Here is a 16701-nt window from a genome sequence, read left to right as displayed (position 1 = left end):
GACAGGCAGAGAAATGCTTAGAGGATTTATCTGGGTAGGGACAAGCCTGCTGGGAAATACTTATTCCAATCGACAGGCGTTCTCATCACCATCTCACTATTCTGCATTGATTTACTTTATAGACTTAGAAAGATTGAATGTCTCTGCTCAAGTTTTATTTTTTTAAATGCCATGCTATAGATTGTTACCGTAAAAGTCATACTCCTTTTATCTACACGAGGGAGTACTGATATAATAGATTTAGGTAAAATTCCAGCAATCTAAAAAAAAATCCTATTAAACTTAAATACTTAAAGATGAGTTATGAGGAAAACATATCAACAAAGGAATACGATCCAATTGACTGAAATCTAGTCCAGCCGGTTTTAAATGATTTGTTTTCACTGGCTACATGCTCTTCAGGTATAAACTTTTTGTCCTAGTTGAGCCCTCTCTTAACTTGTTAGTTAGGAATTTTACTTATAATTTATCATATCTGTTGTGCGAAATAAAAAAAGGTTCATATAAAAGAGGCCAAGCCGATGTCATGCATGTTAATGTCAATCATTAAACCTTAAATGTGCTAAATTACAAATTCAGAGAATATCTATGATTTAGGGATTGTCTCCACACGGCTCTCAACATGGCCAAGGGTAAGCCAGCGGCTAGAGCTAACAGTGCTAATGCTGCTTACAGTGCTAAAACTGTAACAGTGCACAGAGAAGCTTGAATTAAAACACACACAGAGGGAGGGTTACTTGATTCTCTGCTCAGGACGCCATTTCTCCCCTATATCTCTACAGATGGTCGTTTGCTGCCATATTAAGGCTCTAAATTTAGAATTTAGAATCTTTGATAAAAATTATTTCATAGAACACAAAGCCAAAGGAAAATAGGCAAAAAATAGGCAACAATAGAAAAATAAGATCTTCAGATAGCTCAGCTGGTGTATGTAGCCTTGCACAAAGTGTATAACTGCACTTTTTTACCATTTGTACCTTTGTTACACCTAGTCCATTGTCTGCTATGCTTTTACCTTCATTGATCAAAATCAGGAGTGCTCATGGTTTATGTAACTAGAATCCAATCCAGTACTGCACAGACATGCCACTCGTGGCTGTGTTGATAAGTAGCCTGCATTGCACTTAACAAGCTGGCAGAACTACTTTTACTTCAATTAAAAGCGTATTAAAAGCATATTAAGTCTATGAAAAACACATTTAGGCTAAAGATGAGCTTACTATTACAGAGGGTGTGTCCCTTGAGAACTGAAAGCTGCAAACAGCTATTTCAATACTGTTTCAATGCACCTCCCTGCTGATTTTTATGAGTACTCTAATAAATTTAGTCTTTAAGCAGTAGCCTTTTGTTGTTGTTATTGAGCCTGCTATGCATATTCATCCTGGCGTGGGGTCTGTATTCGTCAGGACTGTGCGCCACAGGAGGGATCTCCAGTGAGCTATCCCGTCAGCTATCCAGCACCTGGAGAGCGCCAAATAAATGGATAAAGCTCTTTTCTATATTATGTTGAATGACGTTCTTAGTTTCAGTTTCATGGTGATGGAAATTTACTGAAATGGTTTCAAGTGGGTTTTATTTCCCATCTTATGTCACATTAATTATGCCATCCTATCCGGTGGATAGGGAGTGTTACTGTTAATCTTTAAAAAAAAGTCTTTTTTTAAGACTTCTTTCACTATTTACTTCTCTCAGTCTTCCTTTTATTTAGTCACAAATTGTTTTTCATCAGAAATAATAGTGTCAGAGAAGACTTGTCATGCCATTTCCAGACTAAGATGAATAAGACAATGATGACTTACAACTGAGAACTCATTTAGGGATACAATTGTGCCAAATTGAATGTTTGTGTGTGTGTGTGTGTGTGTGTGTGTGTGTGTGTGTGTGTGTGTGTGTGTGTGTGTGTGTGTGTGTGTGTGTGTGTGTGTGTGTGTGTGTGTGTGTGTGTGTGCAGGGAGGCATCTTGGGTCTAGTTAACAAGAAACATGACACACTGTCTGATTGTTAGTTTATTGTCAGAAGACTTCAGTCGAGGTGCTGAGTTCAAAGGAATGGAAAATGTGTTTGTGAAAGCCCAAACCCAGTGAGAGATGATGTGTCATTTTTAGCCTCCCAGAGGATAATACTCCGTCTGACAGTGCTCTAATACCTGCACCCAGGCAGTCAAACTGCATCCTCCTTCACGAATAAGAATAATAGTTAGACACTCTGTGTTTAATTCTGTACATGGCTGCCTGTGTCTGCTCTGCATATGTGTTTGTGTGTAGATGTGTGTGTGTGTGTGTGTGTGTCTGTGGGTACACCGAGTTAATGTTAGACCTCAAATTCTGCATCAAAGGCAAGTGGCGAGAAAAGCACTTGTAAAACTCCAAGTGTGACTGCTAGTGCTCTCTCTCTAGCCCCATTTTTCTTTCCCCCAGGTCAAAGTCAAGTTCAGTCCACCGTTCTCCTTCCATCTATTTCTCTACCACCACTCTCTCTCTCTCTCTCTCTCTCTCTCTCTCTCTCTCTCTCTTTCTCTCCACTCCCACACTTTTTTTCTCACTTTAGCAGGAAAAAATGACCCAGGGGTGTCTGCCAGATTTAGTGCTTTATCAGATTAAACTGTACAGTACCTGTCTCCCTGAGTGTTGCTTACTCCACATGGCTGCACACTCTGACTCAAAGTGAGTGTTGTCATCTCCTTGTGCCCTGCCAAGGAGAGAGGACACTCAGACTTTCTCAGTTGAGTGCATATGGCCACAGCTGAGTTTGTAGAATTGTAGATTAACTCTGAGTATTTCTTGGAGACCCAGTCCTTCATTTCAATATTAGGTCGTCCTTACTGTTGGCCACACTCAGCAAGCATCAGAATTGCTAGATTCTTGCTCGTTTGTACATTATTCCCTTGCTGCTGATGTGTGTGTTTGTGAGTTTATTTTATTTATGAATGATAAATATAATACATACATAACGTAATGATAAAAAAGACAGGATGGGTGCTGTATCAAAGAAATGTCTTGCAGAATTTAAACAGACAGATCCATACATCAAATAGCTATACTGTTAGAAGGATTTTTATTGCTGTGTAACGTTTCAATCGCAAAGTCTGCTTGCATATGCATTATAGGTATTTAAGATAGCGACTCTTTGTACTTGCAGGAAGAGCTTCGTGCTCGGAACGTGGCACAGCAATGAAAATCCCTCTAACAGGAGCTATTCTGTGTGAATCTATCTGTTTTAATTCTGCTAATTATACATACATGCCATATTTCATCACATATCTACCATTAGCATACAAGCAGCAAGCAATAAGAAAGTCATTTTTCTTCCTTAATTAAGACTCCTGCTAAATTTACTTGAAAAATAGAAAGAAAATAGTCGACAAAAAGCAAGTGAAACCAGAAACTTGTTTTAAAAATGTATTTAATCTTTATTTTAAACAGGCAGTCTCATTGAGATTAAGATCCAATGTTGACCTGTGAACGAGAAACATTCACAGGAATACAATCAGCAAAACTGTAGGAACACCACTACAATATAAACAGGGATTAAAAACACTTCATATTCACAATCATAAAAAACATCATAAAATAAAGCTTAGAAATCTCCAAGGGGAATGTAGGACTTTAATTTGAGGACAGTTTGCAGTGTATTCCATTTAAAGGGCGTTAGGCACTATGATACATGACACATACATTTGTCAAGCCAAATTCCTACTATTTTTATTACTTAGCAATAGTCACTGGCGTCGTTGGAGAATATCATGCACTTGGTCTTTCAGCATTTAAAACTCGTCTCTGATTAAGTGGTGATAAGTGCAAAGCATCATTGGCAGACTTAAGACAATTCAGGGCCTGGGCTGGAGTGGAGCCTTGGCCAAATATGATTGTATCATCAGCAAAAAAATATGGGTATTGATTAGAATAATTATGTTATTCATGTATAATGTATACAGCAATGGGCCAAGGATAGACAACTGTGGCAACCAATTTCTAATAGTAAGCCGGCATGATTGACTACCATCAGCAACAACAGTTTGAGTAATCTCTATAAGGAACCACATAAGCGTGGCTTCACTCAGACCTAGTGACTGTAGTTATATGGAGTAGGATTTTATGATCAACCTTATCAAATGATTTTGAGAGGTCTATGAAGAAGGCAGCTACAAAATAGCTAAACCAAATAAAAGGGAGCAAAGCATGTAAACATTATACCCATGCATGAAAACATTGTCAGAATTACCACATCACAATGTGTTCCCAACTTTTTTGGACTGTAACTTCTAAACGTTAAGCAGTGCCTACTTGCAAAGTCCTCGTGACAGGTTGCATATGTAAATCAGTCAAGCTCATTAGTGATGTCTAATACTGTTTAAAGGCCTGAACTGTATATAAGAAGTGGTCATAGTCAACATGACTTCACCCATTGGTTTGTGGACTGCCTGTCGTGCTTGAAGCCATAAAACTGTCCAGTATTTCACAGTTAAAAGCACAAATTTGAGAAAAGTTAGAAAAAAATAAACATGATGCATATAGCAGAACATATATTATTATCTGTATGCATTTGAATCACAAGCACCAATGGGAGTTTAAAAGATTAGAAAGTATCTTATGTACCATGTTAAGTTTTCAGACAATGTTGTAAGAGCTTAGTCCCCTACTTCCAAATGAAGGGGCCCTCTTTGGAGGGCAGCTGAGAATGCTCTGTAAACTGTATTTAAAGGCACAGTTAAACACAAATGGCAACGGACACCCACACATACTAATTATCACAATTTGGCTTGACACCTTCCCCAGCCCTCACACACTCTTCAGAGTGCTAAACCACAGGCGTGGCCCCAGAGGGGAGAGAGGATGCAGTTCTCACTCATCAGTCATCACTCACTCCCTCTTGTGGTGTCAAGAATTTGTCGTCGCCGGGAGCAGTCAAGACATGTGTGAATGCAGACATGTATATTAGCACTGGTCCGGAAGTCTCCTCATAAAAAGGAATGTGTGCCAGATTGCTTCCATAGTCTTTACGGTATGCTACATGTTTCCTCAACCATTGTTGAAGAATGCATTTTTGCAAAAATAATTATCCAAAAAACACACTTACCGGCCCGCGTGCTTTTCACCAGAGTATTTGCTTAGATGTTTTAATCCATGTGTTTTTCCACCTACGCAATCTGTAATATTCCTTTTATTCTGCTATTGTGCAAATGCACAAATTCTATTTGCATTACAAACCAGCACTACATATGTTAGGTGAAACTTAGTGTGTAGGAGGAAAAGGTAAGCGAGAAAGACAGATGCATTGAGGAACTAGGTCTTTAGATGTAGCGAGGAGGACACAGACTGCACTTGATGTGGTGATACTTCCTGAGTTTTTTTGCCCTGGGCTGTCACTTATTGTGTTAAATTGAGAGTCAAAACGTAACTGCAATACATTCTCTCATTCCCTTAGTTAAATACACTATGCTTATCTTTTATTATCTGGCCCAGTTAAAGTATATAAATAAAACATGAAAGTTCATATATCAGTAAAGTAATATTCAGAAAAAAAAATTATCTCTGGACTGCTGAAGTATTTGATCATGACACACAAAAAATGATAATACGCGTGCTATTTTTGGATTATATGCCAGAATATAAGAAAGGAGCCGAGTGAGAGCGGCATCTTAAAACGAAGAAGGGAGAACTTTTATTCTGTCAGTTTTTTTGGACTTGACAGTGGGAGTTTGTGAGAGATGAAGCTGTCAAATACACATTGGACTGCCTCCACTTTGCTGCCTCAGGAAACAGTGCCAGTTCAAACAAGCCTTTGAGCAGTCTGGGGGGCCGCTTTCTCTCTGTCTCACCGTCTTACTATACCACATTCAGAGAAAGAGACAAACCAAACACACACACATAGAGAGGCCTTGTTTTTCAGTGCTAAATGCATATTTTATTGTTGAAAGTACTCAGTGGTTTCCGTCAGAACAATGGTAATAATGAGGTGGGATAAGAGGCCAGGAAAGGTTGAAAGGTCGCGCTTCCCTGCAGTTTAACTTCAGACTAATGGGCTGTCGCTGTTTGACCTCTGTGTCCAGCAGGTGGCTTTACAAATGAATCATGTAAGACTGCGGATGGCTGCTGACAGTTACCACAGGTGCATGCATAAGGAGAGGAGACAAGCTAGACAAACACTAAACCACAAATAAAATAAAGAAAATGCACATGAACCCTGCTACAAAGGTGGGTCATATGAGGTTGAAGGCCATTAAACAGAGTTTAATACAAACTTTTTGAGTTTTGTAAAAAAGTCAATCAATAGTTTAATATTAAGCATCAGTTATGTTTTAAAACAACTTGAGACAACTAACAAAAAACAAAAAAAGCCAAATCAGTGGGGCCAAAATATGCACTGATCAGTTAATGCTCTAAAAGTATTTAATATGTTAAACAGTCTGGAAATGTATTTTAGAAAATAAACAAGATTATAAAATAATTAACAAATACTGCCAATTTGATTCCAGCTCCAGTGTTTTACTTTGGTGAGGTTAAGTATCATGTGGATGAGAGTGATGGATATGTGGAGGTTAAAGTGTGGAGGACAGGGACCGATCTGTCCAAGACCGCCACCGTCACCATCCGCTCTCGCAAGGCCGAGCCTGTCTCTGCAGAAGGTAAGCTCCCAGTTGTAGAGTCAATTGTTGCTTATGATTTATGGTAATTATTGAATTATAATATAAAATCATCTGACTCAGTCTATTCATCTACTCACTTTCTTATTGTTGTCATTTTTTCCAACCTTCCATCCCGCTCTCTATCTTTCCTCTAGCTGGTATTGACTACGTGGGCATCAGTCGTAACCTGGACTTCGCCCCGGGCGTCAGCATGCAGACGTTCAGGGTCACCATTCTGGATGACCTGGGACAACCAGAGCTGGAGGGGACTGAGAACTTTGAGCTTGTCCTTCATATGCCAGTGAACGGCATCCTGGGAGAACCTGGGAAGGCTACAGTCTTCATTAATGACTCTGTGTCTGACTGTGAGTGACTTGATTTACCTAGAATCTTTTACTGCATCTCTTCTCATCTTCATTCTTTATTGAGTACACTTTAAAGCGCTATACAAATAAAATGTATTATTATCATAATAATTATTATTTCTATGCAAGTTGTATGAGTCTAGGAATGGCAATATCAGTCTGTCATAACGGTTGGTCCTGACAGCTTCTTCAGACATTTATGGGCCTCAAAGGATGAATCCTACTAAATGCTTTTAACTCAAGCACCACTAAGCCAAAGTACAGCCTCACAACAGCATGGCTATAGATTCTTCTTTTTCTTTGTATAAACTGCATGTTTATCTTCCTGTCTCAAATGTGTTAAATTAATAAACTTGGATTTTGTTAGTGAAGATAACTGCCCTAAGCATTGCAACACATGAAATTCTTACAATGTAGACATGTTTTTCTAGCTTGCCAGCACAACTTTTAACACTTAAATGTAGCTGCTTTGCTGAGCACCACTTAACAATTATTTTCACCCTTTTCTTTTACTTTGTATTCATAGTTCTACAACTTTCATTACCCATTTTCAGTCAGAAAAAAAGCTTCTTATGACAGCTGTGTTATTTGATGATTGATTAAAATGAGGCCAGTCAGTTAAATGCAGCCCTGACAGCATGGAACAAATTATTACCTTTTCATATGTGATGATTGAACTTTGATGTGTTATGATTGTCTTTTTGACTGACAGTGCCGAAGGTACAGTTCCGTGAGCCGGTATACAGTGGAGAGGAGAGTGACGGTCAGATCACAGCAACAGTGTACCGCAGTGGAGACATCAGACACAAATCCACTGTTCGCTGTTACACCCGTCAGGGCTCTGCACAGGTCGCCTCTGACTTTGATGAGCGACCAAACACAGAAACATCTATCATCACTTTCTTACCAGGTATTTTATTAATCACAAAAGTATATCACACGTGTTTTTTCTCAGTTGTTTTATATTAATTTTGTGTCGTGAGAATCTATAATAAACAGCTCTAACCAAGAAAGTTTTTTTTGTCACACTTTTTTTGTTTTGTTGTTCCACACATTACCTACTGCAGTTTTTCTTTTACAAAATATCTGCAAACAGCTTTCTAAACTCTTGGGGAAGAATTTGTTGGTTAAAGTTATATAAATAAGATGCTACATGCTTAAAAAAAAGAAGTATTGCAGAATTATTCTATTCTTTCTTCCACCTCAAATTATTTTGACATTTCCCGTCATCACCTTCTTGCTTTACCCTCTAGGCGAGAGAGAGAAGCCATGTATTCTGTCACTGGTTGATGACACGCTGTTCGAGGAAGGAGAAGAGCTGCGGTTGGTCTTAGGAAACCCGGATAGCGATTCACAGTTTGGAGCATCAACGGGAGCTCTGAAAGAGACACTAGTGAAAATAAAGGACACAGACGACAGTAAGTGTAATTGAGAGGGGGAGATGGTAGGGGAGAGAAATTTAGAAATGAAATGTATGGTAAAATATAAAGAAGTTAATCCAGTTTTTTTATTTATCTGAATAGTTTAGTAGTTTAATCTGATAGGAAACATATGGTAAAATCTGCATAAGCCTGAACACATATGGTTCGAAATCATAATTGTCATCAGCAAAAATAATTAAGTGATGATTAAAGGTTTATATCCATAATCAAACAATGTGTCTGCATTTTATTATGATTTTCTCCCTTTCTGTGGACCTCAGAACCCATCATTCGTTTTTTGGGAACCAAGTTCAGTGTTAGTGAACCGAAGGAAGCCGGCGCCGTGGCAACTGTGAGGATCCCTGTGGTAAGAGTGGGTGACACATCAAAAGTGTCAGTGGTCCGTGTTCACACCAAAGACGGGTCAGCTATCTCAGGAGAGGACTACTTCCCCGTGTCTCAAGGTAAACATCACACACATTATCTTCTGTCTCGCAGGGTTACTGCTACATCGTGGTATTTTTACCATTGTGGTAAAAAAGGCATTGTGGTATTTTTATATTTAAAAAAGCTCAATTGAACAAAAATGATGTAATGCAGTGCAGACTAAAATCAAGCTGCAATTAAAAAACATTACCATACAGAGGTAATGTGACCATGATAAAAAAAAGATAAACACCTAATGTTCACAAGTGAAAAGAAGTAAAGAACCAAAACCAAACCTCTGAAGAATCGCCAACATGGTTAGCAACAGAATTAGGCTGAAACATTCAAAACCACAGTTTCACTCCTTTAACACGTTAAATGCATGTCCTAAAACAACCTTTACAACACCACAAGTGATCAAAACTTTGCGTGATACATTTACTTTTGTTCATACTGACATGCAGATATCCTCCTGATAGAATTATCTGATGCATTTGCAGCGGCTAAAGTAGTACGAGAAGTTTTAAAACAAGGCTCCCTATAGGAGCGTTAAATTAATGAAAGTGGGCATAGGGATTTATTTGGGCGAGGGTCATTGATTTTCTTTTTTCATCCCAAGTGGGAAAAGGCAATTTCTGCAATAATCCAGTGGAGGGTCATGTAATTTTTAATTGAATTTCAGTATACTTCATGCTTTGTCAGCAGGGTGAAATCTTCCTCTCTATCCACTCAGCTTTAAGTGCAATGAACCTTTCTTGGCTTAATCAAGGCTTGAAATATTTATATGAATACATTCAGTCTCTTCAAATTATACCTGCCTACCCACCGTTCAAATTTCCCAGCAGTTTTGAATCACACAGCGTTGAATTTTTCATTTTACACAATATTGTCTCAGTGCAGCTCATTTCGAATGCAAAGCTCTATGACTTGCCCCGCTAGAAGATGGACCAATTTTTCCACTATGCAAATAAAAAACCTGCAATGCATTTTAGTTAAGTGATATTCTACTGAACTAATAAAACGTGAATTTTGTTTTTTTGTTGAAAACTTAACTCAAAAAAGAGAGAAACTTGGCTTTGATGTATCTTGACTGTCTTTATTGCCAAAAAAAATATCACTAACACCAATAACTGAAGTTACCAGAACCATCAATGCAACACACTTGTTCTAATTATAATTATAAGTTTGAAACTGCTTTTCATGGGTTCTGTGTTTGTGTTTGTGTGTGCCCAGACATTGAGTTCAAAGAGGGGGATAAGGAACACGTGGTGGAGGTGGAGGTGCTATTTGACGGCGTCCGAGAGATGAGGGAAGCGTTTACTCTCCACCTGAAGCCTGATGAAAACATGGTGGCTGAAACTCAGGTTAGGAAGTGTTCCTGCCTAAACATCACACAACAGATAACACAAAATCCAAACTGCCAGTTATAAATTAAAGAGATGAATTTGTTTTTTCTTTAACTCTTTATTTTTTTCTTATTTGACCCATATTCACCCAGGTCAGTCCCACTGAGACTAGGGTTCTCTTTTAAGAGGGTGTCCTGGCCCATACAAAATTATTGTAGTTGCAGCCAAAAGAGTGATGAAAACATTTTACAATAAATAATAGATTATCTGCAAAATATATGAGGAAGAGTGAGAGAAATTAGAGAGAAGAGTATAAATAGAAGCCAAGATCAGTCATGATTGTGAGATTGTAAACACATCCAGCCCTGTGATGACTTAAATAATTTCATTGATAGTAACTCATTCACAAACAGCACTGTGTACGTAGTTCTCATTAATCTTAAATCTCTCTTTTCTGGAACAGGTCACTAAAATGATAGTTTACATCGAGGAGACCAACAGCATGGCTGATGTCACCTTCCCCTCTCTGCCTCATGTGGTATCACTGCTCCATTATGACGATGTCGCCAGGACACCAGACAACCTCCTTCCACCAGCCGGCTACCCTGTCATCTGTGTCACAGTGAGTCAAACTGAAACTATATTCAGAGACACAAGTGCCTTTTGCATCTTTTGAATTTCATTGCTCGCTCGACAAAAGCAGTACACTCTAACAGCGCCCGGGAAACTTTAACTTCACAGGCTACAGTTCAATTTGTAGGCTTTTTCTGGAATGAAGTAGCAGGACATAAACAGGACCCACATCCTCTGGGAGCGGAAAGCACATTGTGATCCCTTAGGACCCGATACTTTTCTTCAGCCAAAGTTAAGCTGCCCTTCCGGAGTTGGCCAGTCCATCCTTAAAAGACACATTAGAGAGTTTAGTAGGCTACAGTCATCTTGCTTTCAGACACCGGAGAGTCACTTCCACTCTTGAATGTAGGCTCAGTGAGACACTTAAATGGATTTTCGTGATGTGTTAAGTCACTTGCTTCTCAGGTGACTGCTCAGGGTGACAAAATGAAACAGTCTTGCCAAAACTGAAAAAATGTTGAGTGCTGCATCAGGAGGCACGTTGTCAACAGGTTTGTAGAAATACTTACCCTTTTGTCCCATCTTCATTTTTCTTATTCTAAAACAGGCAATTTTAAAAGCTTGAATATCAAAACCGAGCACACTGAAACATCTGGATTTCCTTGGCAACCATGGCATACTCGTTTGTATTCTGCACCTCTTTGTCCTCTGGCATCTGCTGTATCTTTCAAATCTCTCTGCTGTCCCTACCCAGCCGCCCACTCTTACTCTATTCCTTATCCATCCTCCAGGCTTGCAGCACGAAATACCCAGACTATGACAAGACGGGCTCTATCTGTGTCAGCGAGCACATCAACAACACCTTGACCCACTACCGCTGGCTCATCAGTGCCCCAGCTGGCCCTGATGGCGTCACCAGTCCCATGAGGGAGGTGGACTTTGACACTTTCTTTACGTCCTCCAAGATGATCACATTGGACTCAGTCTACTTCCAGGCTGGCTCCAGGGTCCAGTGTGCTGCTAGAGCCGTTAATTCTAATGGGGATGAGGGTTTAGAGCTCAGTAGCCCCATCGTCACTATCAGCCAGGAGGAAGGTGAGAACAGAACAATAAACAACCGTCTCTGTCTTCTGTTGACAGTTTTCTAGAGAAGGAATTGAACAGGGATTTAGCCCCATGTTGCATTGAGAACCAAAAAGGTTTTGTTCTCCGAGCATCATGAATGCTTAGTAATAGAGCTTTTGAATGAACAGTTCTTACTGTAAAGTCCAGCTGCATTATTCAAAATGTAAGTATAATGAGCAAAATGTACTAAACATATAAAAAACAAAGGTACTCAGTACAGATCATTGCCCCATGTGAATATAATATAATTAAATACATTTTAAGGGATTATTATCATTGTTGCATAAATATGTTAATAGAATGTTACTGTTGTAGTTGTAACAATGTGTCATATTTTACTAAATCATTATACGTTTTTGTATGTTTGACTTTCACTTCCTCCAAAGTGTTGCCGTGTGTTCTTGTGTTCACAATCTTTCCCCTCTGTTCCTCTGTCATATTAAGGTATGTGTCAACCACGTAAGATGGGGACCGTTGGCGCTGAGCCGTTCTCTGCCAAGCTACGCTACACTGGAGCAGAGGACCCGAAACACCCTAACCTCATCAAAGTGACTGTCACCATGCCTCATATAGATGGTAGGTAGGAGCTGGAGGCAGGACTTGTACCCCAGATGAAGTGAAGAGTAATGTAGTGTGTGTAATATTCACGTCCGTGGATCCTCAGGAGCGTGACAGCCGGAATGTAGATCTTGCTGGGTTGTGTCGAACCCCGCTGCAGAAACCCTCCAGCACACCCGCTACTTAACATTTCCTTCTTGATTTTTAATCAGTTCCCTGCTGCCTCGTCTCCTTCAGGTTTCCCTCTACCTTTTTTTTTCTGTTGCTCCCCTGCTTTTCTATCATCACTTTTCTTTCGACTTCTTCATTCCACTAAGTTTTCCGAATTATATTTTCTCAGTACTTGTATCAAAGATAAGGATCGCATTGTCTCCTTTCACCTTGCAGGTATGCTTCCGGTAATCTCCACTCGCCCTCTCATGAACTTTGAACTGACTCTGAGTCCAGACGGAACCCGCGTTGGAAACCACCGCTGCTCCAACTTGCTTGACTACAATGAGGTCACCACAGGTCACAGCTTCATCACCGCTTTGACGCGCAGCCCAGAAAGCATGGGAGACACAGCACCCTATCAGTTCAGCAATTCTCTGCGGGGTAACAGCACATTGCGCTTCTACAGGAACCTTAACCTGGAAGCCTGTCTCTGGGAGTTCACCAGCTACTACCACATGTCCGAGCTGCTCACAGACTGTGGAGGCACCATAGGGACTGATGGACAGGTGTGTGTGTTTCTGTGTACGTTTGTCCACAACTTATAAATTCCAATCTAGGGTTTGTATGTACATCTGTTTGACTGTTCGCCTTTTTGTGTGTGTGTCCACCTGTGTGTGTTCCTGTCTGTATGTTCAGTCTATTTACAGCCTTCTGAATGTGAGGGGTCGCACAGACAGAACGGCACCGTGTCTGTTTGCCCGCATTTTATGTCTCATTCACTGAATGTTTGTGTGTGTGTTTGCCACCTCTGTGCCCCAGCGTGTTATTGTGTGCATGCAAACATACACACTCAAACATTGTACTGCCAACCTGTCACCAGCCATTCCCCTTATGCTCACCACTGTTACTGTATCAAAACAGAAGATTTAAAGCTTAAATTCCCAGGAAATCATGAAAGGGATGTCACTTTATTTGGAATCAGGCAGCTTTGCCTAGTTTTTCTTTTACTATCTTGGTGGAATGACAGTTGATCTCACCAGAGAAGTCAGCTGTTTTGGCATTTTGTGCCGGCAGTCAATTAGATGCTAACAAACTTCCTGCAGCCGTATGGTGTTATCGCATCATTGCAATTCTCCTTTGTGTTGGATACTGTACAGATCTGCAGTGTTTTCATGGGTTCTTGTTGTTATTGTGGATTAGGAGACAGACCCTTGCTCCCACGCTCATGTCCTGCTGCTCTTTTGTGTTCCTCCAGCCTTTGATCTGTGAGCTTCTTGTTGCTGATCAGAGTGCTGAGTGTGTGTGTGTGTGTGTGTGTGTGTGTGTGTGTGTGTGTGTGTGTGTGTGTGTGTGTGTGTGTGTGTGTGTGTGTGTGTGTGTGTGTGTGTGTGTGTGTGTGTGTGGCGTTTTTGTGTGTGTGTAAAGAGGAGATGAAGAAGAAATAAGAAATTAATTTATATGTCCCCGGTCACATCAAGAACCGCTTGCACACATAGTAACACATGACGCCCATCATCTTTCAAGACCTTAAAAGTCCAGAAATCACTGTCGCATTGCCCCGTGGGTTATGTTTTTTTTTTTTTTTTTTTTCAAGGAGTGCCAAAAAAGAAGCAGTCAGAACCTTGCAGCTTCTACCACAGTGCAAGAATCAAAGCACACCAAATTAATCTTTAAAGAAAACATTACATTTTGACTGTAATAATCTTGATCAATGTTTAACTCTTGGATTTTCATGACAGCTTTGTATTTTGGTCTCCATAACTGCTGATTTTCTATTTCTTTTTTGTCTGGGGATAACATGCACTAATTGAAAGGTTGAACTCACAAGAAAAGATAAGATACCGGTATTTAGAGGGAACTCTTGGTGAAAATATTCAACCTTTATTCTGTTCCATGCAGTATGAATTTATTTTATAAGGTTGTAATACAATTATGGCTTTGTTAAACCTTAGCGCTGAAGTAGTTTGTCTCAATGCTAGCAGTCATATTATTTCTCATTTGGATCCTGATTCTGCAGTTGCACAACTTCCTCTACTGAGAGCCACTGTGGTGGATTTGGTAGGTTTCAGCTGTGTGTGCAGTGCATTTCAGGTTTTTGGTGATGATTCACTCTGTTTGCAATGATATTACACCAGACTCTTCATGTAGCTGGGCTTTGTGTTCCAATGTTATTTTAGAAATAAGATTAGATGTCATGATATATATGTACTCAAGTGATGAAGAATGGTTGATCTGAGAGGTACCAAAAACATCTTATGACAAATTGCTCCTCTAAGTTTCTTTTGTCAATTAATCTCCCGCCCAGTAATCAATACAGTAACAATACAAATTGACACATTTTGACTCCTAGTCAAACAAACATTATGTGGTGCATTTTCAATCTGTTTCTAAGACAAACTGACTTTGTCAAACTTGTGAGGGCACATAGTCCACACAAAACACAGAATTGTCCATATAATGTTGGTGAGCAGAGACACCTAGTGGCTGGACTCCTGAAAATACATCCAAGACTACAAGTTCACATGGGTTTCAATTTATTAGAATTTCATCCAGAAAAAAGGTGTTGGGTATAAAAGTTTTTCGAGCTTACAAAATCTAAGTAAATGTGATCATGTTTTTGAATACTTTTGAATAGATGGAAAAGAACAATACCAGCCCACATTGCTGCCCACAGTGGTTTTCTCGTGTACAACACAGAAAGACTTCTCTGCATCTTTGACAACACTGAGTAGGAGTGAAAGAGTTCATACGCTTCGGGGAGGAGAACAATGTGTTCATCTTTTACATCTGCTCAGGACTTAATATAGCTTATTGACCTACAATCACCCCTTAATCTAAAAGGATATCACAGGTTTAGTCACACAATCAAGAAGTTCTTGTTTATAACTTCAACCATAATATCAAGTAAATGAACAGTAATCTATTAATTGCCTTGTCAATAATATGCTTTGAATCTATTTTACATTATAAGCCTAAAATTGTAACTGTTTTTGAAAGCCCAGGTTCTTCACTAATCACTGATTGAAACATCCTTACAGGTCCTAAATCTGGTCCAGTCCTATGTGACTCTGCGTGTGCCTCTCTACGTGTCTTATGTGTTCCACTCTCCCGTGGGATCCGGCGGCTGGCAGCACTTTGACCTGCAGTCAGAGCTGCGCCTCACTTTTGTGTATGACACGGCAATTCTCTGGAAGGATGGCATCGGCAGTCCCCCGAAGGCTGAGTTACAGGGTAAGCTCCCAAGGTTGTGAGGACGTGACATATTCTGCCTATTGACCCAATATCATCCAAATTTGAAAAGAAATCTGTTTTTGTAAAACCCTGTGTCTTTGTTGTATTTTCCCAGGTGCATTGTATCCAACAAGCATGCGCATCAATGAACAGGGACGTTTGGTGGTAAACTTCCGCACCAGGGCTCGTTTCAGGGGTCTGTTCTTGGAGTCTCATTCTGGAGGCGGAATAAAACGTACTGGTAAGACTGACAGATTATTTTAATTATACCATTTTTACTAATCCTCATGAGTGTCACTGAAGATACATTTTTATTATAATTAGTCATCATGATCTTCTACCTCCCTCAACTTTCATCACCTAGCATCCTTCATGTCATCCATGGTGATGAGTGTGGACCACCCCGGCCTGACCTTTAACCTCACCTTAGTGAGGAGTGAGCCCACCTACAACCAGCCAGTCCAGCAGTGGACCTTCACCTCTGACTTTGCTGTAAGTATGACAACATGAAATTGAAACATCCACTGTGTAAAGCTGTGCGTTCAAGCAGCTGGACGGACAAAAAGACTGACACAGTATCTGTCCTCTTTGCTCCGTAAAGGTGAGAGACTACTCTGGGACCTACACAGTGAAGCTGATCCCCTGCACAACAGCCCAGAATATGGAATACACTCTTCCACCTGTCTGCAGTCCCAGAGAACCAGTCACCTTCGATCTAGACATCAGATTCCAGCAAGTAAGGGACATTTTGTTTGAACCTTAAGATACAAAAGTGACATATTTATTTTATTACGGGAATATTTTCTTTCTTTCTCTCTCTCTGTCATGGGCTCTTTCTCCTGCTTTGTTGTTTTTCACTTTGTTATGCGTTCTGCTTT

General features: G+C 39.9%; 1 protein-coding gene across 1 annotated transcript in view; it reads left to right on the top strand.

Moving 5' to 3' along the window:
* frem2a (FRAS1 related extracellular matrix 2a) overlaps positions 1 to 16701 on the top strand; it is a 51271-nt gene that overhangs the window by 32280 nt on the left and 2290 nt on the right. Inside the window, exons 7-20 of the mRNA XM_054626082.1 lie at positions 6476 to 6625; positions 6781 to 6990; positions 7703 to 7900; positions 8244 to 8408; positions 8693 to 8875; positions 10071 to 10201; positions 10647 to 10805; positions 11548 to 11851; positions 12326 to 12457; positions 12827 to 13158; positions 15631 to 15823; positions 15939 to 16064; positions 16188 to 16315; positions 16425 to 16559. Of these exons, the coding sequence (XP_054482057.1) occupies positions 6476 to 6625; positions 6781 to 6990; positions 7703 to 7900; positions 8244 to 8408; positions 8693 to 8875; positions 10071 to 10201; positions 10647 to 10805; positions 11548 to 11851; positions 12326 to 12457; positions 12827 to 13158; positions 15631 to 15823; positions 15939 to 16064; positions 16188 to 16315; positions 16425 to 16559 (2546 nt within the window). The remainder of the gene's footprint in view (positions 1 to 6475; positions 6626 to 6780; positions 6991 to 7702; positions 7901 to 8243; positions 8409 to 8692; positions 8876 to 10070; positions 10202 to 10646; positions 10806 to 11547; positions 11852 to 12325; positions 12458 to 12826; positions 13159 to 15630; positions 15824 to 15938; positions 16065 to 16187; positions 16316 to 16424; positions 16560 to 16701) is intronic.

Source organism: Anoplopoma fimbria, chromosome 24, assembly GCF_027596085.1.
Source record: "Anoplopoma fimbria isolate UVic2021 breed Golden Eagle Sablefish chromosome 24, Afim_UVic_2022, whole genome shotgun sequence".
NCBI classification, from domain to species: Eukaryota; Metazoa; Chordata; class Actinopteri; order Perciformes; family Anoplopomatidae; genus Anoplopoma; species Anoplopoma fimbria.
This window is presented reverse-complemented; position numbering and strand designations above follow the sequence as displayed.